Source organism: Octopus sinensis, linkage group LG7, assembly GCF_006345805.1.
Source record: "Octopus sinensis linkage group LG7, ASM634580v1, whole genome shotgun sequence".
In the NCBI taxonomy this organism is placed as follows: domain Eukaryota; kingdom Metazoa; phylum Mollusca; class Cephalopoda; order Octopoda; family Octopodidae; genus Octopus; species Octopus sinensis.
Window position 1 is genome coordinate 86,851,588 of NC_043003.1, and position 24,344 is coordinate 86,875,931.

Here is a 24,344-nt window from a genome sequence, read left to right on the forward strand (position 1 = left end):
AGCAAAATACTTCTATTCATTCCTAAATTTTGCAGGCGACAAGTTCTCGGGTTAATTTTTTATAAGATATATATATTTATATATATATATTTTCTTAATACATATTTTTTTTTAAATATACAATAACAAGATGACGAGCCAGTGCAGACAGAATTATCACCCTGATTCAGAGGCAGCAATTAACAAACAGATTAATTTGGAACTCTTTGCTAGTTACGTGTATCAGTCGATGGTTTGTAAAAAACACTTCAATTTATATTTCTTATGTTATTGATGTATGCATGCATAATGTGTGTTTAATCATTCATGTAATTTACTTCAAAGTTTTGATTTATCATTCCGACGATTTTGCTTTTCTGCTGTGTATATATAACCAATGTTGATAAAGTATTAGTGGTATATCGATTTGAATGACTCTCCCCAGACACAACAGGATTTGAAATCATTCTACATGCCTAATAGTAATTAACGATTACTTAATGCAGTGCTTTTCAACCTTTTTGCTGGAGCGGAACCCCAAGGAAACATTCCACTGGCTCGAGGAACCCCTGTGCAATAATTTAATAGTCTTATGCACACATATCTACACAGGAGAATTAAAAATTACTGACGATTTTAGCAGTTTTGTAACTTCTTGCGGAACCCCTAGACTGTACTGGCGGAGCCCTAAGATTCCGCGGAACCCTGGTTGAAAACCACTGACTTAATACATTGGTTTGATAATATTTCTTTTAATGCCATCTTTCACGTATTATCCTCTCTGACGATGCGAGGCTCCATTTTCGGCCCCGCATCTTAAATGTCCCCAAAGCCCAAGATTACTCCTTTTAATAATACTATTACTTTTTTGATTATTGCATCTATACTCAGTATATATATTGTAGAATTTTGTTGATTTTTCGGAATAGCTATCACGGTCTCAGGTACGGAATGCGAAGCAAAACTTTAAAAAAAAATGAAATTTTTGTAAAAAAAAAAAAATTTCATACGCAGGCCGAAAGAATACCGGCTGTGTGGTAAGAAGTTTGCTTCCCAACCACACGGTTCCGGGTTCAGTTCCACTGTGTGGCACCTTGGATAAATATCTTCTACTATAGCCTCGTGCCGACCAAAGCCTGTAAGTGGATTTGGTAGTCGGAAACTGAAAGAAGCCCGTCGTTTATGTAAATATGTATAAGTTTGTGTGTCTATGTTTATCCCCCCACCATCCTTTGACAACCGATGTTGCTGTGTTTACGTCCCCATAACTTAGCGGTTCACCAAGGAGACCGGTAGAATATGTACTAGACTTTCATAGAATAAGTTCTGAGGTCGATTTGTTCGACTAAATGCGGCGCTCCAGCATGGTCGTAATCAAATGACTGAAAACAAAAGAATATGTTTTATGAAACAGGAATACTAAAAACAAACAAAAAAAAGTAAAAAGGGAGGGAAAAAATCACTTCGTTTCCCTTGAAGTAGTAGTGATTGCTATTCCAAAACTTCTAGAATTTATTCCTACGAAGCGATATACCTTTGTCTTTTGTCAAATGAAAGAATACACGAGAGATAAAAAGTTGCCTCGAACAAATATATTTGTCCTTCGCCATTACGAGTAAAACCTAGTTGTAGCAAAGTTCTACATATAGGCGCAGGAGTAGCTGTGTGGTAAGTAGCTTGTTTACCAACCACATGGTTCCAGGTTCAGTCCCACTGCGTGGCACCTTGGGCAAGTGTCTTCTACTATAGCCTCGGGCCGACCAAAGCCTTGTGAGTGGATTTGGTAGACGGAAACTGAAAGAAGCCCGTCGTATATATGATATATATATATATATATATATGCGTGTTTGTGTGTCTGTGTTTGTCCCCCTAGCATTGCTTGACAACCAATGCTGGTGTGTTTATGTCCCTGTTACTTAGCGGTTCGGCAAAAGAGACCGATAGAATAAGTACTGGGCTTATAAAAGAATAAGTCCCGGGGTCCAGTTGCTCGATTAAAGGCGGTGCTCCAGCATGGCTGCAGTCAAATAACTGAAACAAGTAAAAGAGTAAGAGTATATATACTCAGGTCACTTACGCAGCTAACGGATCTTTTCAGTTTGAACGGCAGTTTTTTTCTAGCGGTGTCATGAAATTTTCACCCATAATTATGACCCTAGTATTGATCTATTGCATTTCAATCTGTTTTAGGGTTAGGGGTGGGGGGAAGGGTATCTTTTTTTTTCTTCACAAATGTAAATAAACCCAATCTGTTTCTTAAACAAGGACATATTCATATGGCACAATGTTTTTTTATTTCAATACACGTCAGTGATTGGTTGAAATTGCAGAAATTGAAGAAAAAAAACAACAAATATCTTACAAACCATAGAATTTTCTCAATAAAGCCAAGAGAAAAAGATGTTTTATAAACACATTCTACCAGTATACGGAGTTTGAAATTTTTTAGTTACCTAGAAATTATGTTAAAAACTGCCGTTCAAACCGAAAAGATCCCAGCTAACATTTTCAGGAAATAAAATGAAACCAAAACACGAATATCACATTTCATTGCTCACTATAGGGCATTTGTATCTGTTCAATAAGAACTTCTCGGTCCGAACTCCGCCAAGAATTCAATACTTGCACTCTATTAGTGTATTTATAATGTATTGCATAAGCGCTAGTTCTTAATTCCTAGATGCATATCACAGATGCTCCGAGATAAATCATCGGTGTCTGGGGGTTTTAAGGAGTTTTGAGTCTTCAAACATCAGCTTCCCTCGCCCAGTTGATCATGCCGATGTTGTTTCAAGTTATGTTCCAGCTGCATCCTAGGAACAGCAGTCCATTGTCTCATCGTATCAATATTGATTATTCAGATTCATGTTAGCACATGCACGAGTGAGTAAGTGAGCTTTTGTTTGCTCGTGCCTACCTACTAAAAATAGCAGCCAAATCTTCCTCATATCACATTCACTTGTCTAAAAACAGAAAGGACATTGGACAATATCGTCCCAGATGTACGAGATAGCCTTTACCAGTGCTTCTGATTTTTGATAGCATGAGCAAAGATTTTAGGTAGTATTTTTCTTCAAACTAAAGTATGCTCATATCGAGTGCTTGTGCATATATAAATTTGATGTGGCAGCATTTTCAGTTTGAAAACCATGATTTATAAGCATCAATAGCGAACTTCTATCTTCCTCTATATAATGAATATGGTAGAGGTAAAGACCCCCTTCAGTCATGACTGACCATGGGATTGCACCTATATAGTTACCCCCGTGGCACAAATCTGGGCAAGGTTATTCATGGAAGAACATCAGTCGCCCATGCATACCAACCTCCCCTCTCCACACCACTGAGGTTATCCAAGAGAAAAGGTAAAAGCCGATACAGCATGATACCAGTGATGTCACAGCTCATTTCTACAACTGAGAGCAACGTGAAATGAAATGTTTTGCTCAAGAACACAACAGAGCCCTGTCCAGGAATCGAACATACTACCTTATGATTGTGAGCCATGCACCTTCACATAATGAACATAAAAGGTAACATTATTGTAACTATTAGCGTAACTATTCAGAAAGAAAATGAAAAACCTAATTGTGAAGCTGAAATGAAGAAATACAGTATCTCTACACTGTTACAATTTTTTTTTTCTTTTTTGGGAAAATTAAATTAAATCTAATCGTTTATTTCTGTTTATATACAAATTGTACTTGCATTACGTAACTGTCTATATGCAAAAACTAAATACTTTCCAACATTTCACATTCCCGTTTTCTGTTTTACTTTGGCATTAGTGATTTCGACCGTTATCCTCAGCTATACATCATCATCATCATCGTGTAGCGTCCGCTTTCCATGCTAGCATGGGTTGGACGGTTCAACTAGGGTCTGAGAAGCCAGAAGGCTGCACCAGGCCCAGTCTGATCTGGCAGTGTTTCTACAGCTGGATGCCCTTCCTAACGCCAACCATTCCGTGAGTGTAGTGGGTGCTTTTTACGTGCCACCAGCACAGGTGCCAGACGAGGCTGGCAAAATTCTTTTGCACTGGTTCCTAAGAGAGAACAGATTAGAATAAACAGTGGTCATGACCGGAACCATTTTTGTCAAATACATATACTAGTTGTTGACAATTTTTCGAATAATAAGTGCATTTGGGCAACATGATAGACTGCTGTTCACTTTGCTATAATGAGACCTTCAGCTATCCTTAATCCATGTGAGTGAAATTGGGTAGACTGAAACGTAATTGAAGGTCAAGCTGTCATATAGTATTGATTGATCCAGAAAGCAGAAAAAAGTGCCTATTCTGTTTGCTCTCTCCAGCCAGCAGTACCTTTGAGGGATATGCGTAGGATGGTTATATAAGCAATTTCCTACCAGAATTTTATAACTTACAGGTTTGACCCGTTAATTAAATAATTGTCCTCTCTCATGGTCCACTTTATAATGAGCTATATTTCATAAATATTACCCATTATAAATAGAAAATAGTTGCCATACCTACAGTAGCAGTATTAGATGACTGTTTTGGTTGCTATTTCTAACAGGTTGATTGGTTCTGTGGAGCCTCCCTCATTGCTCATAAAATGGCATTCTCCTTTATAATGATTTATATTTCATAAATATTACCCATTACAAATGGAAAAGAGTGGCATGCCTACAGTAGAGTGTTAGATGAGTGATATGTTGGCTGCCTATGTTGAGTTTCCTTCATTAGCTCATAAAATGGCATAAAATTTAAATCAATGTTGAGGCAAATATTTTCATAAAACTTACTTCTCCAGGAAGTAATCTTATAGTCATTCATGACTGTATAGATATGATTATATATTGTAATTATTATTATTATCTATAAGAATATATATTATTTTATATATATTTATATATATATATATATATATATAAAACATATATATAAGGTCCATATAAGATTTTGTTGTTAAAATTTATTGTTCAATAAATTAGTTATACTTCTGTAATAGACAAAATATTTTAACAATTTTTATATAAAATTCCTAATAATTGATTATAAAAAAATTATAGAATTTTTTAAAACGTTGAATGGCTATTAGGGTCCACCTGAGTAAAATAAGAACCAAAGGAGCCCATAGATATTTAAGGGTTGAAAACCATTGTCATAGATGATACTTAATATATGAATGACAAATAAATATATTCACACTATTGGTAGGCGAGCAACATTATGCTTTTGTAATGAATGAAATAAAAATTATGTAAGCAATTTTTAACTTCAAATTCTGATTTCTGTATCTTAAAAAAATTTTCTTTTTCTTTCCAATTTCCTTTTTTAGAAGAAAAATAGATAAATAACTCTTGTGTGTTTCCTCTGAGAATTTCTAATGTCATCATCGACTACTGTGGGAAGCAAACACCAATCGTCTTCGCAACACGGACTTAGTCTCTCAACCATGCCAGATATTCTTTTTACTTCATATTGAACTGATGTGTATATATAGTGTATATATATATATATGCTAGTGTATATAGCATCTTTCAAACACTGCTGGTATTTTTTAATCTTAATTCTTTTTCTGCCTTGCTAACTTGGTTGTAAAAACCAGCCACTTGTTTAGCTATTCACATGTCTTATGCCTGGCATTACTGAAATATTACTCCTGCTTTCTATTTCTACATCCCACTTTTGCTTGGGAAGTCTGGTTTTGTCTCCCATAAGCTTTACCTTATTTCAAACATTCATTTTCAATAGAACACATGTTACCTTTACTTCTACCTTTATATTTAAAATAGCTTTGGAAGTTGAAATTTTTAAAAAAATAATAAATCCTAATTGAAGCTTGGAAAAGTTTTCAAAGTACCGTGGATGACGATGTAAAGTTAACATTGTCTATTGCAAGGGGTTTCTTTACTTATTATTTACACTAACTCTCTTGGTAATAATTTTTTTTTGTTTTGTTTATTTATTCTATAGATTTATTGTTATGATATGCTGCATTGCTGAAAACAAATTCCTGGCTTGCAATCATTGAAATACTTCACTAAATAATTATAGTATGTGTCTTCACTGTGATACCTGATCAAGTCTACTTTTACCTGTAGTATATAAAGGACAGAAAAGCAGTTGTTATTAATCTAAAACACAGCAGATTTACTGCAACGGAATTCTTGTTTTCCACTAGTAAGAAACAAACTTATCCCCTTCCAAGCAGTACAGTAAACTCATTGGTCACAAAATGAGCTGGTAATTAAATATAGAAGCACTGACAACTAGTAGCATTGGTTGTATTGACATTTGTCATTTTCTGCATTGGAGCACTGAAGGACAAAACATCCAAGCAGCCCTGCATTCGCTTTCGTTCTACAACTACTGTACCTTCATTGTATTTCAGTTATATTACTTGCTTATTTTTTGTCTCTCTGATCATCATCGCCGTTTAACATCCACTTTCCATGCTAGCATGGGTTGGACGGTTTGACTGTGGGCTGGCGAACCAGATGGCTGCGCCAGGTTCCAGTCTTGATCTGACAGTTTCTACAGCTGGATGCCCTTCCTAACACCAACCACTCTGAGAGTGTAGTGGGTGCTTTTACGTGCCCAGTCAGGCAGTGCTGGCAACGACCTCGGTCGATCTTTTTTTTTTTTTTTTTTTTTTTTTTTTGACACATGCCAATGGCACAGGTGCCAGTAAGGCAATGCTGGTAACGATCCTGCTCGAATGGTGCCGGGATTATGAAAACTAGAACCATTATTCATTAGTACACAATTTATAGTAGAAAAAAACAAAACCATCACATTGGTGTGTTTTATCTGATGGCATCATTAATGTAGGTGTACTGGCAACTCTTCTACTGCAATTTGTGTAACAATATTCTGTCTGTGAGCCTTGATTTTGGCTAATCAGTGTCATTAGTTTATTAACCATAGTTATTTTGCTGCTCAGTCTTTAAACCTATTGTGATACATCATCATCATCATCGTTTAACGTCCGCTTTCCATGCTAGCATGGGTTGGACGGTTCAACTGGGGTCTGGGAAGCCAGAAGGCTGCACCAGGCCCAGTCTGATCTGGCAATGTTTCTACGGTTGGATGCCTTTCCTAATGCCAACCACTCCATGAGTGTAGTGGGTGCTTTTTACATGCCACCGGCACAGGTGCCAGACGAGGCTGGCAAACGGTCACGATTGGATGGTGCTTTTTACGTGCCACAGGCACAAGGCCAGTCGGGGCGGCGCTGGCAACGGCCACGTTCGGATAGTTCTCTTACGTACCACCGGCACTGGTATCACAGCTGCAATTTCTATTGATGTTGATCGATTTTGATTTGATTTTCACTTGTCATTATTTGGTAGATTTTCATCTAGTACAAATACCATAACAAATAGATACTGCAAACCATTCAATAGTCTACTAGAACTCATTACAGAATGCAACACTGTACAAATGCCAATACTTTAATATAGATTGAGTATTTAATGACATTGTAAATATACCTAGATCATAGGAATGTTCATTTAGGAACCTAGTCATATTTTAGTATGATCTTGAGTAATAGTAATGTTACTGAACTATTAATCTGTCTTAGCTTTACAATGATGACCCAAACCTACTAGAAAACGGGAATTTACACAACAACTGCTTTCAGAATGGAATGACTATTGAGAGTTAAGTGTCTTGATCAAGGACATAGTGCAGTATCTCTGACTCTATATGAACTACTAATTTCTCACCTGATTATGTTACTCTTTTGGCTTGGTTGTCATCATTTATCAGGACTCGGCTACTCTTCAAGTAAATTACCAATGACACAAACTTTCTGTATGCTATTATCTATCATTAAATCAAAGCTAGTAGAGAGATATTACTGATTTTTTTTTTACTGTTTTTGCATGATTGGCATGAAGTAGCCTGCCATCACATTTCCAACTTCTCACTCACAGACATGCTGTCTTTTTTCGCTGCCTTTTCTGTTGCTACTTTTGTGAACTCTGCTGCTCAGAGTTCACAGAAGTCTTGGAGATAGTCTTGGACTGTGTGTGCACAGTCAGGTACTCTCCACTCCCTTGTTACTCCTCCTCCTCCTCTCACCCACTTTTTGTCTACCTTTAGATCCTACAATAACTTCTATTGCTAGCCCTTCCTTTCTGGAACATTAACTTTGGAGTATCAATTTTACCATTCTCACAAGGTACACCTTTTCCTCTTACCCATACCAATACAAAAACAAAATTGCTTTTAACACCATTTAGCTACAGCTAATATCCATGACAGCTATCTGATTATTAACTGTTTTTTTCTGATACTTAACCGTTTTTTCTTCTTTTCTTTTCTAAAACTCTATGATGGATGACTCTTCAATTTAACATTGAATGTTTTACAACTGGAATCATGAATGTCCTTTGAACTCCTTAAGTTCTTCTTTGCATTCATCTGCAATACCATTGATTGTGGTGTATTAAACCCAATTTTCAATGAACTCAGTGGGATAAGGGGTTTTTCTTTTGTTTTTGTTTTTTTGTATGTTTTTTTGTATGTTTTGAATTTTTGATTTTTAACAAAGTTTTGTAACTATGTGATGAGAAGTTTGCTTCCCAACCACATAGTTCCAAGTTCAGTCCCACTGCATAGCACCTTGGGCAAGTGTATTCTACAATAGCCTTGGCTGACCAAAGGCTGGTGAGTGGATTTGGTGCCTGGAAACTGAAAGAAGCCTGTTGAATATATATATATATATGTATGTATATAATTATGTATGTGTCTGTTTGTCCCCTTAACTTAAAAGTTTGGCAAGAGAGACCAATTGAATAAGTGCTCGGCTTATAAAGAATAAGTCCTGGGGTCAGTTTCTTTGAATAAAAAACCCTTCTAAGGTGGTGCTCCAGCATGGCCACAGTCAAATGACTGAAACAAAGTGCCATGTAGAAAACATTGAGTTCACTCTGCTGAGTGGTTAGTATTAGGAAGGGCATCCAGCCATAAAAACCCTGCCAAAACAGACACAGTAGCCTGGTGTTCCTGTCAACCATCCTACCCATGCATGGAAGACGAATGTTAAACGATGATGATGATGATAATTAAAATGTTTCCATAAAGGAATAGATGGTGGATAGAGTTTAACCTTTTAGCATTTAAACCAGCCCTATCTGGCCCAAATATTTTACCTGTATTTTTTTCATTCAAACTGGTTAGATCTGGCCTCTCACACCTATCCTACAATGTCATTCTAAAAATAACAATCACATCATCGAATTCTTGAAGCTACAAGATAATGCATGATAAATTCAAAGCAGTGTGAATAAGTAAGCATTACATTTGATAGAGTAACATGAATGCTGAAGGGTTAATAGCTTTGAATATTTAGTTAAAATTCAAACTAAAATCAAAATTCAGTGAAGAAAGGAAATTAGATTTTAATTGAGAAAAATTCAGTTGGTTTACAAATACTTCAGTTTTTAAATAATCAGTTTGCTTTATTTATAACACTTGGGTGGAGCATGTTTCGGTTTGCTATCAATTACATAAACTCTCTTGTCATTTGTGAACCTGTATTGAATGGTAAAAATAATAAAGTGTTATGTGAGTACTCCTGAACTGCTCCTTAAAATTCCTTGATGCTCATGGAATCATCAGTAGAAAGCATGAAATATATATATATATATATATGTACATATTACGACAGCAAGGGTTCCAGTTGATCCAATCAACAGAACAGCCTGCTCGTGAAATTAACATGCAAGTGGCTGAGCACTCCACAGACACGTATACCCTTAATGTAGTTCTCAAGGAGATTCAGCATGAAGAAAGAGTGAAAGTTGTGGTGAAAAGAGTACATCAGGGTTCGCCACTTCCCCCTGCTGGAGCCTCGTGGAGCTTTGTTTTCACTCAATAAACACTCACAACGCCTGGTCTGGGAATCAAAACCGTGACCCTACAACCATGAGTGTGCTGCCCTAACCACTGGGTCATTGCGCCTCCACGATATATATATATATAAATGAATAAAATGTATAAACAAACAATGTAATGTATACTGAATGTAGCAACAAACTGGAGACACAGAAGGTCCATAATTTTTCGTCGGTTATCAACCAATTGGTAATATTCAGTTTTGCACATATATACGTGTGTGTCTGTGTATGTTGGTTAGACAGAGGTGATTCTGTTATTAAAATCTGATAGTTGCAACTTAAAGTAAGCAGAGCTTTACTCGTGGACGTTGCATGTAATTCAATTCATGTAATTTTTTATTGCTTAGATTTCAGAGTTTTCTCCCTTTGTCTTCCTTTAAACAACTTCTCATTGACACATTTTAATCTGTGTGCAATTTCAGTTGATTAAAATTTATTTTGAACTCATTACATTAAGTATATTAGCTTATTTTTATGTATATGTTTTCTGTAAATAAAATATACTTGCATAATCATCCAATAACATTATTTTTAAAATTACTTAATCAGTAAATAATTGTCTCACCTGAACCATATCTTCCCATGATAATAGTTTCAGTGTGAACCCTCCCCAACAAAATCACCAGTGGAAGCCACTTTAAAATACATCAACATATCTAATAATATTGTGAATACTAAAAGTTACATTCTTCTTAATTCGGCTCTTATTAAGTTAACGTATGAACAAAATCATCCCAGTTGCAAACCTCCCATCAATTTTTCAACCAGAATAAAGAGAAATTTTGCTGTTATTTTTCAAGTTAAGCAACTATTCAAACTATTTAAACTGCAAAAGTATAGACATTCTATTTGCTAGCTCTGGATCCTGTTGGATTATATATTCTCCAGTTATGGTGAATTTATATAATACATATTTCTTTACTACCCACAAGGGGCTAAACATACAGGGGACAAACAAGGACAGACATAGGCATTAAGTCGATTACATCGACCCCAGTGCATAACTGGTACTTAATTTATCGACCCCGAAAGGATGAAAGGCAAAGTCGACCTCGGCGGAATTTGAACTCACAACGTAACGGCAGACGAAATACCGCTTAGCATTTCGCCTGGCGTGCTAACGTTTCTGCCAGCTCGCCACCTTTAAATTTATATAATACAGCTGATAGAATTTACTATTAAACACTATTAAAATACAGCTTTTTGTTAGGATTTTACATATTTTAAACAGTTTGTCTATGAAGCTATTTTCATGGTAAACTCAGTTCATATAGTTTTTTAATACCAATGAATTTAAATTTTAACTTGTCTTCATTTTAAAAATAGTTGCTTGACTGTATTTTCATTAAGCATCTAAAATCCATAATTCTGATGCTATTAGTAATGTTGATGCACTAATTAACCCTTTTCTTACCATATATCTGTTGAAATACGCTGCCTTTGTTTCACTTAATTTTTAAAATAATGAAGAATTTAGTAAAATTTATCATAATTGAATTGATGTTTGAATTAGTCAACAACTTCATTCTCATCCACAACAGAGACAGACTCTTGAGTTAAGACAAAAGCCTCAGTCTTTCATTGACTTCTTTGAGAACTCTTCCTCATTTATCTCTGTTGCAGTTGTTGACTGCTTCAATTATCTTGGCATGGGGATTCATAGCGGCATTAGCTGTGAGTCTGAAGTCCTAAAAGGATTTGGATAGCTGCTGCAGTTATGGAGTCATTGGACAAGGGTGTTTGGTGCTACTGATATCTGAGTAGGAGAACAAAGGTTCAAGGCTTTTAAGTGTCTAGTCCTTCTTGTCCTGCTCTATAGTTGTGAGACTTGGACACTGTTCAGGGCTCTTAGGAGTTACCTGAATTCCTTTGGTACCAGGATGCTACACAGGATTATAGATTACCATTGGTCAGATTTCATATCCAGCCAACTCTACTCAGAAACTGGGATTCATGCTGTTATGTGTATGACTCAGGAGCACCAGCTAAGACTATTTGGCCAGGTTGCTGAACCCTGCTTAGCATGTTCTCTTCACTGAGGATTTGGCTGGGGGCCATGGCAGATGAAGAGGTATCTCTCAGAGATGGGGACTGACTGAGATTCTACTCAACAGGTCACCCAAGAGAACCTAGGAATATACCAACAAATGGTGAATGCAGCAATGGCACATGCCCCTACACCTGACCTAAAGTTGGTGTTAAGAACAAATTATTATGAAGTTCTGGCAGAAGGTTAATTTAGATCACTTTAAAAGAGAAAGTTTGTATCATTGACCCAGAGGCAGTGTCAGGTGGTATAAAAAGTGTTAGAAAGACAGTAATGATAAAACATAGCAATATTTGACTTCCTGTGTGATTTGATGTTGGCAACAGGGGGGATTTATTATGTAAGCTCTGATTGAATAGATACAACTCTATGCTATGGCCAATTTATATTGGTCTGAATGCAAAAGAATTAACTTTCATTCAGGTTACTTTGTTTACAAACTATGCTAAACACGGTTTAAATATATTTTCTTCATGCATTCTTGAAAATATCTAGATTTGCTATTTTGTAGCCATATTTATAATTACCTTTCAGAATTATCAATTTGCAGCCTTTGCTTCTGTCATTATATTTGATTTTACTTCCCTTTTTTTGTCAGGCATTTTATTTTGATCGAGATGATGTCAGTCTCCCTGGATTCCACAAGTTTTTTAAGAAGTCTTCAGATGAAGAGCGAGATCATGCAGAAAAATTCATGTCTTATCAGAACAAACGTGGTGGCAGAATTGTACTTCAGTCAATTACGGTAAAAAAAAAAAAACATTTTTTAAAAAATTCTTCCTTATATTTGAGCATTTATCAAGCAGCAGAGTAGTATTTGCTAGTATTATGTTTTCTGTATATGTATAAAATATCCCTAAGATGGTAATGGCAAAATACTTGCTTGGATCTTTTGTTGTTGTTGCCATAATTTCTATTTGGTAATAATTGTTTTGGTTTCAGTCCCACTGAACTCATGGATAAGTGTCTTCTATTATAGCCCTGGGCCAACCAAAGCCTTGTGATTGAATTTCATGTACAAAAAGGAAAAGGGCCTGTTGTGTGTGTGTGTGTGTGTATATCATTATCATCATTTAACATTCTTTTTTTTTCCATGCCGGCATGGGTTGGATGATTTGACAGAAGCAGATGAGCCAGAGAGTCCTGCCAGGTTCTATGTCTGCTTTGGCATAGTTTCTACAGCTTGTTGCCAACCCATAACAATGTGTACCAGATGCGTATGTGATACCAGAACTGGCAAGGTCACGGGTTATCTGCACGATAAGACCTCTCAACCTAGTGGGGTATGGACTGAAAGAATAAGAAATTATGATAGAGGGAGAGGAGCAGGTGTCTTGCAAAAGAGTTATATACATGGCTTGCCCACTTGGAATGTGAGAGAGAGAAAGAAAGGGACTGATGGAAGAGTGAATGTCAGAAAATGAGCTGTGGGGCAAACAATAAACATACATACACCACACATAATCACATAATTTTACAGAGCAAATTAGATTTTTGTTCATTTTCATTCACCTTTCTTGCCTATCAGTATCACATACATTTGCTTCACTGTTTTCTTTTTGTTTTTCCGTCAAGAAACCTGAACAAGATGAATGGGGCAGTGGTTTGGATGCCGTGCAAATGGCTTTGCAACTAGAGAAAAACATCAACCAGTCATTGCTTGATTTGCACAAAATTGCTGCGGACCATAGTGACAGCCATGTAAGTTTTGCTTTGTGTTTTTTGTTGTTTTTATTTAACCCTTTCATTACTGTATTTATTTTGAGATGCTCTGTTTCTCTCAATTATTTTAGTTATAACAAAAATTTTAGTAAAATAACTTAAGCTAGTGTTAGGAACATTAATTGTGACTAAGGTTTGGTGGGAGATTTTAATTCAAAACTTATGAAAACAAGACATTTGTACTACAGAGCCAGAGCCGGGTTGGTAATGAAAGGGTTAATTACTTGTGAGAATGGGTAACATAAATTTCATTCAGATTAAAATTAAAGATTTAGGGGGTTTCATTAAGTCATGTATCAGTTGAACATTGTTATACATCAGTAAAATTTTGAATAACTATTCAGCAGAAGTGTTAATACTGCTCCCCCTGCAGAAGAAGATTGTCCTGCAAGAGCCCTGTGTGGACACCATGTAAAAGGCACCTATGCCTTTATCATGTAATAGCACTTGTGCTGGTGCCATGTAAAAGCACCAATGCCAGTGCCAAGACACCCAGCACACTCTGTAAAGTGGTTGGTGTTAGGAAGAGCTATAGAAACCAAGACAAATCAAGTTGGAACCTGGTGCAACTTTGCCTTTTGCCAGCTCTGGTCAAACCATCCAACCCATGCCAGCATGGAAAACGTATGTTAAAGGGTGATGATGATGATCTGTAAATTCTTCTCTTAATAATCTTGACATTTGGGGTAAATATTCAGTCTGGCATTACAAAAATAGCAATAATAGTTTCTAGCATGAGCACAAAACCGCTAGTAGAGAGGTTTTGCTAATAGCTTTGACTCTGGTACATGACTGGTACTGAATTTTATCAACCCTAAAAGAATGAAAAGCAAAGTTAACTTCAGTGAGATTTGAACTGTGAACATAAAAAACTGCCACCAGTCAAATGATTCTACCAATCCTTAGTAATAACGAAATTGAATCAAGTCACAGAATATTTGCTCTTATTCAAAAATCAATGGAAATTGTAGTTGTGATACCAGTGCCGCTGGCACGTAAAAGAACCATCTGAACGTGGCCGTTGCCAGCCTCGCCTGGCACCTGTGCCAGTGGCACGTAAGCGTTAGGAAGGGCATCCAGCTGTAGAAACACTGCCAGATCAGACTGGGCCTGGTGCAGCCTTCAGGCTTCCCAGACCCCGGTCGAACCGTCCAACCCATGCTAGCATGGAAAGCGGACGTTAAACGATGATGGTGATGATGATGATGATTTAGTATTCTCTGGTCTTGAATCACAGACAGCTTCAACTTTCTTATGTCAGCTTCAGTTAGATATTCATAGTTATCTGTTGTTTGTATTTTTTGTTTAATCTCAGGTAAACCCAAAGGATGCAGACCTGAGATCCAAGGCATTCCAACTACAATAATCTTATATCTAGGAATATGTATGAGTAATAATAAGGAAAACTTTTGTTGAAGTGCCATCAAGTGCTACAGGCATACACAATACATGACAATGATGACATTATCCAGCATGAACATTCTTTATTTAAGACACTAGTGTGTGATTTGAGTGATGTGTGCTATTTCTAGCAGGTCAAGCAACTATGTTGATGTCCCCCTATTGGTTTCATTATGACCTGTTATTATGGTTGCTGTCAGCACAGAAGATATAGCTGTGTGGTTATGGAGTTCACTTTGCACCCATCTTGTTCTGGGTTTTGAACTCATTCAGTGGCATCTTCAGCAAGTGTCTTCTACCATAGCCCTTAAGTTATCTAATACCTTATAACGAAATTTAGTTGTTGGGGATTATGCAAAAGTTTGTTGTCTTTATCATCATCCAACATTCACTTTTCATCTGGCATAGATTGCACAGGTTGTCACAGTCCACATTTCTTACTGGGTATTTCTGCTCCAACAGATTAGTGCTTGTACATGTCATTTGGTTTGGTCGCTTTGATTGGATGCCCTTCCTATCACCAACTATTTTACAGAGTGCACTAGGTGCATTTTCACATGACACCAACACTACAGATGTTAAATATATTTTGGCAAGACGGTATTAAAGGGACCTCACAACTCACAATCCTACACTTTCTCTGCTCATTTTTCAATCACTTAAGACTGGGTGCATTTTCGTAGCACCAGCCCTAAAGAAGTAGCATTCGCTTGCAGAGGGAGCGCTGTGGTTCTGTCATAACTCCTGAACAACAGGTGGAGTACCGAGTACTCACCACTCAGTGGACAGAAGAGGGGAATAGGAGAGAGAGTATTAACAGCAGAAAGGTTAGAGATGGAAGTCTGAGTGCATTTCTTTCATCAGTGTATATCAGCAAAAGATATAAGCATCATTGGGAACAAACAATCAGTGAGAAATGGAGTTCTCCTTAGTATTTGTTCTGCATCAATTTACAGGCACTCCCTTGGCAGAATGGCCAGTTGGTATCCTGTTATCAATGACACTGTTGTTTTCCATCTGAATTAGTGAAAATGATTGCATTGAAAAAAAAACCTATTATAAACAGTCTTAACAAGTTATACCCCTTAGTGCTTCATCTTGTATATGGATGTGTGAGTTTATATATATTATATATATATATATATATATATATATATATATATATATATATATATAATATATATATATATATATATATATGCAATATACACATACAGGCATATCCGTGGCTGTGTGATTAAGAAGTTTGCTTCTCACCCATGTAGTTTTGGGTTCAGTCCCACAACATGCCAAAACCTTGTGAGTGAATTTGGTAAACAGAAAAGTGAAAGAAACCCACCATATATGTTTTTGTGTGTGTGTTCCTCCTTGTCTTCACTTTATGTGGTCATTGTAAATGAGTGCCACAGTCATATAAGTGGTGTTATTTGTTTCCAGTCTTCCTTGAAAAAATGTCCAGTCATGGAGAAATATTACCTTGCTTGAAACAAGTGAGTGGGAGTTAAGTTAGCAATCCAGCTGATACTAAAATACGTCTCCCTTTCCTTTTGTTTGAACTAATTCATTTGATGAAAGATAATAAACAAGATTACCTCTGGTAGCGTTTTAAACTCAGATATGGGGAGTTACAACTAAATCCAGAAAAATACATAGTGCAAACTCCACTGTTTCATCATCATCATCATTTTATGGTCCACTTGCATGGGTCAGATGTGAGTATGCAGGCGCAGTGTTTTCTAGGTCTGGTTGCCCTTCCTGATACCAATCCCTGCCTATGAGGTAATGGTTTCCCAGTTTATTGAATAGCAAAAAAAGCAGCGAATGTACATGAAAAAAAAAGGAAATACAAACTCATTCACATGTGCACACACATACAGGGAGATTGAACCTGAAACCATGTGGTTGGGAAGTGAACTTCTTAACCACATTCATGTCTTAATGTTAATCATCGCTTGCAAATTGCTTTTACATTGAACTATTGATCATCACCATCGTCATCATTGTTTAACGTCCACCTTCCATGCTGACATGGAGCTGACCAAGCAGGAGCCTGCACTAGATTTCTGTGTCTGTTTTGGCAAGGTTTTTACTGCTAGATGCCTTTCTTGACACCAACTACCCAGCAGAGTGGACATACTGTTTGTAGAAATTACTTGCTTCAACCTATTAGATTTTAAACCAGTCCCAGAAGACTTTGGGCTTCACAGAGGCAGTGAGTAGTGACCAAGACCTTTGGAGATATGTGGTGCTTGAGATGACCTGTCAAGCCAAGTGAAATTGTAGTTGTGGTCAATGCTGGTGTCACATTACTGACACCTGTGCCAGTGGCACATAAAAAGCACCTTTTGAGCATTGTGCTTCACGGAGGCAAAGTGTCCAGTTGCTCGTGAAAAGTACCTTTTGAGCGTTGGGCCTCATGGGAGCAATGGCAAATGACCAAGACCTTTGGCATTATGCTGTGCTTGAGAAAAAGAACCATCAGTCATGGCAGATACTGGTGTCACGCAAATGGCACCTGTGCCAGTGGAACATGGAAACACTCATGCTGATGGCACATAAAAGTACCCATTACACTCTCAGAGTGGTTGGTGTTAGGAAGGGCATCCAGCCATAGAAACCATACCAAATCAGACTGGAGTCTGGTGCAGCCTTCCAGCTTGCCAGCCCTGATCAAACTGTTCAACAGACGTTAAATGATATTGATGATATCTGGCCCAAAATATTCAGCCTGTCTTATGTTTAAACTGACCAAATCCAGCTTTCACACCTACCTTACAATGTCATTCTAAAAGTAAGCAATCACTTCATGGAAATCTTGAAGCTGCAAGATAATGCATGTTTAATTCAAGCCAATGTCAATAAATAAGCATTCCATCTGACAGAATAATCTGAATATTAAAGGGTTAATCTTTTACTTTTTTATATATATATATTTTTTTATCTATTTCAGCTGTGTGATTTTCTTGAATCTGAATTCTTGAGTCACCAAGTAGAATCTATTAAAGAATTAGCTGATCACCTTGCTAATTTAAAACGTGTTGGTGCTGGACTTGGAGAATATATGTTTGACAAAAGTACATTAGGCAGCTCAAACTCCTGAACCATTTTTTTTTTGGTTGAAAGCGAAAACTATGCTGCTGTAGTCAGTGTGTACAAAGGCGTGTCATGTACTATAGTTGCTAATAGCAGCACACTGTAATTGGCTATCATCGTCAATGTGAATGAAAGTAACGATCTCAGCATGTCTTGACTCAATAAGCATAACCTTCAATAGAGTCAGGTCAACATTCATGTCAGAATCAGTAGAAATGCTATTGAACAATACTGCATTTTTTTTTTTTTAATATATGTGTTTTGTATTATCTATGTAGGAAAATAAATATTTGATATTTCAATACTTTTCTTATGTTTTTTTTTTCTTTGTTTTAAATGTCTCTTAGTTCACAGAAATTATTGAATTTAGTTTTCTTTCCAAATCATTTGAATAGAGCCAAAAATAAACTAAAATTGATCTAACTGATTATTGTTCTATCTACAAGAATTGACCTTCTGCTTAATTACAAGAAATCATTTTTCTGTTTTAAAGGATCAAAACTGAAGATTTGGGATATATTTCTGTTGAGCTGATATCTCTGCTTCAATTTTGTTCCTCTCTATGCTTCTTGAATTATTGTATCTATAAGAAATATTTATTTCTTCTCTCAGTGGATCTCTGTGTTAAGTACCATTGTAGCTTCATAGACCATAAAGCATAACACCTCTTTAAATGAATGTTAACATATTTAATGTTAGAAGCAATGAAAAGATAGTTATTGATAATTATGTGTTGAAAAAAAAAACAGTATTACTGAATCATAGGTGACCTCTTTAGACATCTTTCAGCCTTATAACCTCATCAGAATAGTATAGACTTCCTGTACTTGCCAAAATAGTAAGGGAATAAGTTTTAAGTAAATGTGCAAACTAGAAAAAAACATAAAAGACAGAGCCAGAGTGAAATGAAATGTCACTCATTAACAATATTAGCTGATATTAATATCATTGGGTTATTAACCTTAAACAAACAAAACTATTATCAAAGGGTTTTGAAATTTGGCCATCCCATATTCTAGTATACTAAACTGCATAATTCAAGTGTGTATTTTTGTTTTTAAAATTTTTCATTCAAACCCATTCTTGGTCCAGTGAAACAAACTTCTTATTTAAAGCCATCTGAATTAAAACCTTCGGTGAAAATCTCATTTTAATGACATGGCTGTGTGGTAAGAAGCTTGCTTCCCAACCACATGGTTCTGGGTTCAGTTCCACTGCATGGCACCTTGGGCAAGTGTTTTTAATGATAGCCTTGTGATTAGATTTGGTAGACGGAACTGAAAGAATCTTGTCATAATACATACATGTATGTTTGTCACCTCCACTTGGCAACTGGTATTGGTTTCTTTATGTCCCTGTAACTTAGCAGTTTGGTAGAGACCAGCAGAATAAGTTCCAGGCTTAAAAAGATTATTATAGGAATTGATTTGCTTGACTAAAACCCTTCAAGGTGTCTCAGCATGGCTGCAGGCCAATAACCAAAATAAATGATTTTGGCCCTACCAATTTATACCAACATTGAACTTCAGTAACAATTCTTGTCATTATCCTTAGAGTTAGAACACTTTTGATCTTTTGTTTGAGAGATTTCCCTGTGAACTAAACAACAATAACTATTGGTATTGAAGTGCTTACATAATGTTCCATAACTTTAGGTGTGGCAGTGTGTTAAGTGTTTTCTAAGTGTGCGCAAGGGTTTTCTACTGTAGCCTCAGGCCAACCAAAGCTTTGTGAGTGGATTTGGTAGATGAAAATTGATAGAAGCCCGTCTTATATATATCATCATCATCATCGTTTAACGTCCGTTTTCTGTGCTAGCACGGGTTGGACGGGCATATACATATATTTATGTGTGTGTGTCTTTGTCTCTGTGTTTGTCCCCCCTGCCATTGCTTGACAGTTGATGTTGGTATGTTTACGTACCCATAACTTGGCGGTTTGGCAAAAGATCAATAGAGTAAGTACTAGGCTTGCAAAGAATAAGTCTTGGGGTCGATTTTTTTTTTCATTTTTCACATTTAAATGACAGATATATGTAAAGCTTACTATTTGTAAATACAGTCTCATCGATATCACTAACTTTAATTAACTGTAATCAACCATGTGCATTTGCGGGCAAATGTATGCTTACGACTGTTTTTTGTACAATAAACCAGCTGACATAAAAATTAAAAAAAGAGAAGAGATGGACAGGCAAACAGAAAGACTGGGACTGTACCCGAAACCATGTGACTGGCAAGCAAACTTTTTATCACACAGCCATGCCTAGGGCTTTAGAGAGAGTGAAGATAGAAATGAATGCATACAGTTCTTGGAAAGATCAATTCATGATAGAAAGCTTGCACTGTTTCAGCTGCAAAACCTTTCACTATTGTTCATCTCACCAGAATCGATTTGGGGGAACACGTGCATAAATTTAAAAGAGAAAAATTCGGTTTAGCTCGGCGTGTATAGACAAAGTGAAAGAGAAGTAGATCATATTTAGTACATGGATTCATAAGCTTTCTTTTCATTGCTGAGATAACTAAAGACTCCCTAAGATACAGTTGTAAAACGAAAGGAGAAGTGACGAATGAATGACTCCTTTCACTGCACGGTCGCTTACAATAAAAGCAAAAATGGATAAATGAATACAAGCGCCAGAAGGAAATGGAAGACGACACAACCGTAGAATGTTAAAGAGAAAGGTTTTATTTCGGTGTTGGCAGAGTGTGTGTGCGTAATAAGTATATATATAATAATAATAGACAGGCCGTCATGCATACATAATGTGTATGTGTGTACAAACAAGTATGTATGCGTGTGAGAAAAAATATAGAGCATTGAAAGAATCTACAGTCTAGAAGTTCAGACACAATGAAGATAAATACCAGTTCATAGTAAGGTGCACAATAGTTGAAGTTTTGTAACAAGAAGTTGTGGCTACAATGTAGAGCGGTTGAATCACATGTCGTGTAAGCGGTTGTGGCTACTATGCTGTGCCGGTTACTTGATACAGGAAGATTTCGCAGCTAGTACTTTCTGTTAACCACGATGAAGTAATTCACAAACAGTGAGTAGTTAAACCGGAGCGAATGTTGCTGTGTACATAGAGATGTTGTTGGCCTTGATATGATGAAGGCGACGGAGGTGAAGGTCCGGAATACTGCTGCTGGTGTCTGTCGCTGGAACTCGCTGAGTGGTCAGTGGTCGGACTTCAGAAGGTCTCGAACCAAAGACGAAATACGATTTGTTGATCTAGCTTTTATAGAGACTAGGAGGCTCTAACAGAGAATTTAGAAGACTGTGTCACGTGACCTTATCAGAAGGTTACACATTGGCGCGTAATACAGCAAGAGACAAATTGCGCCAATACCAACCAATCAGAGTAGTGAACACAACAGGGTCCAAATGGCCGAAGGCTAGCTGTTATCTGCTACGTCCATATTTATGTTATATATAACAGAGAGAGAGAATTTCACTAAGCGTACGCTACACAGTGATTTGGGTAATCGGAACCGGTATTAATCAGGACCTTGATTTGCTCTGAACTAATGCTCGTGATATATATCTCATCAAATAATGTAAAATTCTTTAAAAGACGTAAAAACAATTTTTTTTTTCATGAAACTGAATTGGAACAGTACTAAACATTGCCACGGACCATATGTTTGATACCCTTATTTAGTATTGTTGCCAATGATACTGCACTGACAACTTAGTATGAACTGTAACCTAAATATTCATGGTTGAGAAAGACTTGTCTCAGCTGTCACTTATAACAATAGCTATTCTGAGCATAATTATAGTGCCAACTACTGTTAATAATAGTACTCCTAGTAGAGGTAGTGGTAGTTATTATAGCAGTGATAGTGGTGGTTGAGCTGGATACATCCATTGCATAAGGTTACTACTATCCTAAATATTCTGAACAGAAATTTGCATACAAATATATATATATACATATATGCTTGTACAAATAGATATATATATATACATGTGTGTGTGTATGGTAGACTCTCCCGTCGAAGGTGACGTATGAGCGTTCAGCTTTCGCCGAATGACCTACATAAATGATTTGTTTATTGTGACCAAATATTCGTGCGCTCATTAGTTCGCTCTGTCCAATCAAATCGACGTTGTCTGAACAGGTGCACGGTGTGACACACGTCAGGTGTCAAAGAGATCACGGAGCAACGTAAAATGAAGTGTTTTGCTCAAGAATATGACATGCCACCCGGTCTAAGAACTGAAATCTCAATCTCGCGAACGCGAGTTCAACACCCTAACCACTAAGCCACATATATATATATATATATATATATATATATATATACGTATGTATGTATATGTATATATATATATGGGTGTGTGTATGAATATATAAATATATATATATATATATATATGTGGAAATACATACATACATACATACATACATACATACATATGTATGTATATTGTGCAAAAAAAGGGTTGTTTTTTTTTTTAAGAAGGGAAATTAGTTAAGAAAAAACAAATAGAGTGTATTAGGTTTACAGTAATGTAAAAATAGAAGGAAAAGTCTCAACTCAGCTGAGTTGAGATTCTGAAATGAGTTACAACGTCACTGTTGCCAAGTTGTATGGCCATTTGCCTTTCCCTTGGATAACATCGGTGGCGTGGAGAGGAGAGGAGAGGGTGGTATGCATAGACGACTGTTAGTCTTCTATAAACAACCTTGGCCGGACTTGTACCTCGGAGGGTAACTTTCTAGGTGCAATCCCATGGTCATTCATGACCGAAGGGGTCTTTACCCTTTTTACACACGCACATGTATGTACGTTTGTATGTATGTATGTATGTATGTTCGTATATTTGTACGTATGTATGTATGTTCGTACGTATATATGATTTTTCTTTAAATTTAAGTTCTTAAGACAGTTCAAGCTGGTCGCTAACAGAGCAAGAAGACTTTAGTATAGACCTCCTTGACTCAAGTTAGAGAAGGGGTGCGTATTATACACAATGTTTAGGTTTTGCAGAGGTACAGCCCCCTAAAAATCCCCTGCGTATTATACTAAAGGGCGGACTATACGCGACAATTTACGGTATATATAATAAAGAAGAGAGGGGAATTTCACTCGAGTGTACGCTACATATGTATTCCAATGCATATAGTTGCTTGTCTAAACATGCTCATATATACTTAAATGATAAACTTCTGGAAAGTTGTATGTATGTATTATGTATTTGAGAAATCTCGAGTTGCGCATGAGAAAGTAAGGAGGGATATCAGGAAGGGCATCGCTGTTACGCTTCCAGATGGGAAGAGTCTTCCTATGTTGCTGACATGCTGTGTCTGTGCAAGGCCCTGCCTCAGTAAAGAGTCATCTTCGTAGTCATAAAGCGAAACAGATGAGTGACAACTTGGCCACTGGTGGTGGTGTAACACACCATACTAATCATTTCTGTCAGGCATGTGGAAGAGAGTGTAATTCAGCAGGAGGACTTAAACGACATGTAAAGGTACATGAAGCCCAGTTACAACTACAGCCGGCTATTGCCATTTCTGTACAAGACATTGTAGATCTTTAGCTGGGCTAAAATGTCACATTCGATCACAGCATCAATACCAGTTAAGCTTCGTGCAATGGCCATACTCGATAACGAGGGGGCAGCCATCATGTATTATGTAAGTATACACACGTATTGCTTTACAAAAAGACATTGTGTTCTGACTCAAAAGCTGATTGCTTTCTCCAGATTACGTTTTCTTCAAATCGCTTTAAAATTACTCTAGGCAATCAACAAAGTCATTCTAAATTACGAAACAAAACGACAAACGAGTTGGCAAAATGATAAAACGAAAGATGACCTTATTAAATTCCTTATATTGTTTAGTGTTGTAAAGTGAGTGAATTTCAGCCTTCTGAACTGGAGAAAATAAATTATTAGAGACATTTGCAAAGTTAATTTCCCTTCCATAGTTGAGCGATTAAGTTCCCTTCAAAGTCACCAGGTTCTGAGTTTGATCCAGCTGCACGGATATCTTGGACAAGTGCCTTCTACATAGGTTTGAGTTTATGGTCTACTCAAATACGCATACTCTCCCTTTTTCTGACTCTGTCTGTCTCTCTCCCTCCCCCCCTCTCTCTCTCTCTCTCACACACACACACACCCACACACAATTTGTACTTTACATACGCACATAAATTTGTAATCTACAAAAGTATTGAGTAACCCATCAGATTAATGTAAAATT

General features: G+C 36.8%; 1 protein-coding gene across 1 annotated transcript; it reads left to right on the top strand.

The window, feature by feature from the left end:
• LOC115213831 (soma ferritin) lies at window positions 1-18,358 on the top strand. The gene is made up of 4 exons (XM_029782730.2): window positions 1-232; window positions 12,504-12,650; window positions 13,481-13,606; window positions 17,979-18,358. Exons 1-4 carry the CDS (start codon window positions 131-133, stop codon window positions 18,126-18,128), a joined length of 525 nt encoding a protein of 174 aa, XP_029638590.1. The 5' UTR covers window positions 1-130; the 3' UTR covers window positions 18,129-18,358.
• Window positions 18,359-24,344: the final 5,986 nt, after the last annotated feature.

Coding starts and splice junctions, on each gene's coding strand:
- LOC115213831 (XM_029782730.2), top strand. CDS start 131: ATGACGAGCCAGTGCAGACAGAATTATCACCCTGATTCAGAGGCAGCA. Junction 233..12,503: donor GTTACGTGTATCAGTCGATG/GTTTGTAAAAAA, acceptor TTTTTTTGTCAG/GCATTTTATTTTGATCGAGA. Junction 12,651..13,480: donor TTGTACTTCAGTCAATTACG/GTAAAAAAAAAA, acceptor TTTTCCGTCAAG/AAACCTGAACAAGATGAATG.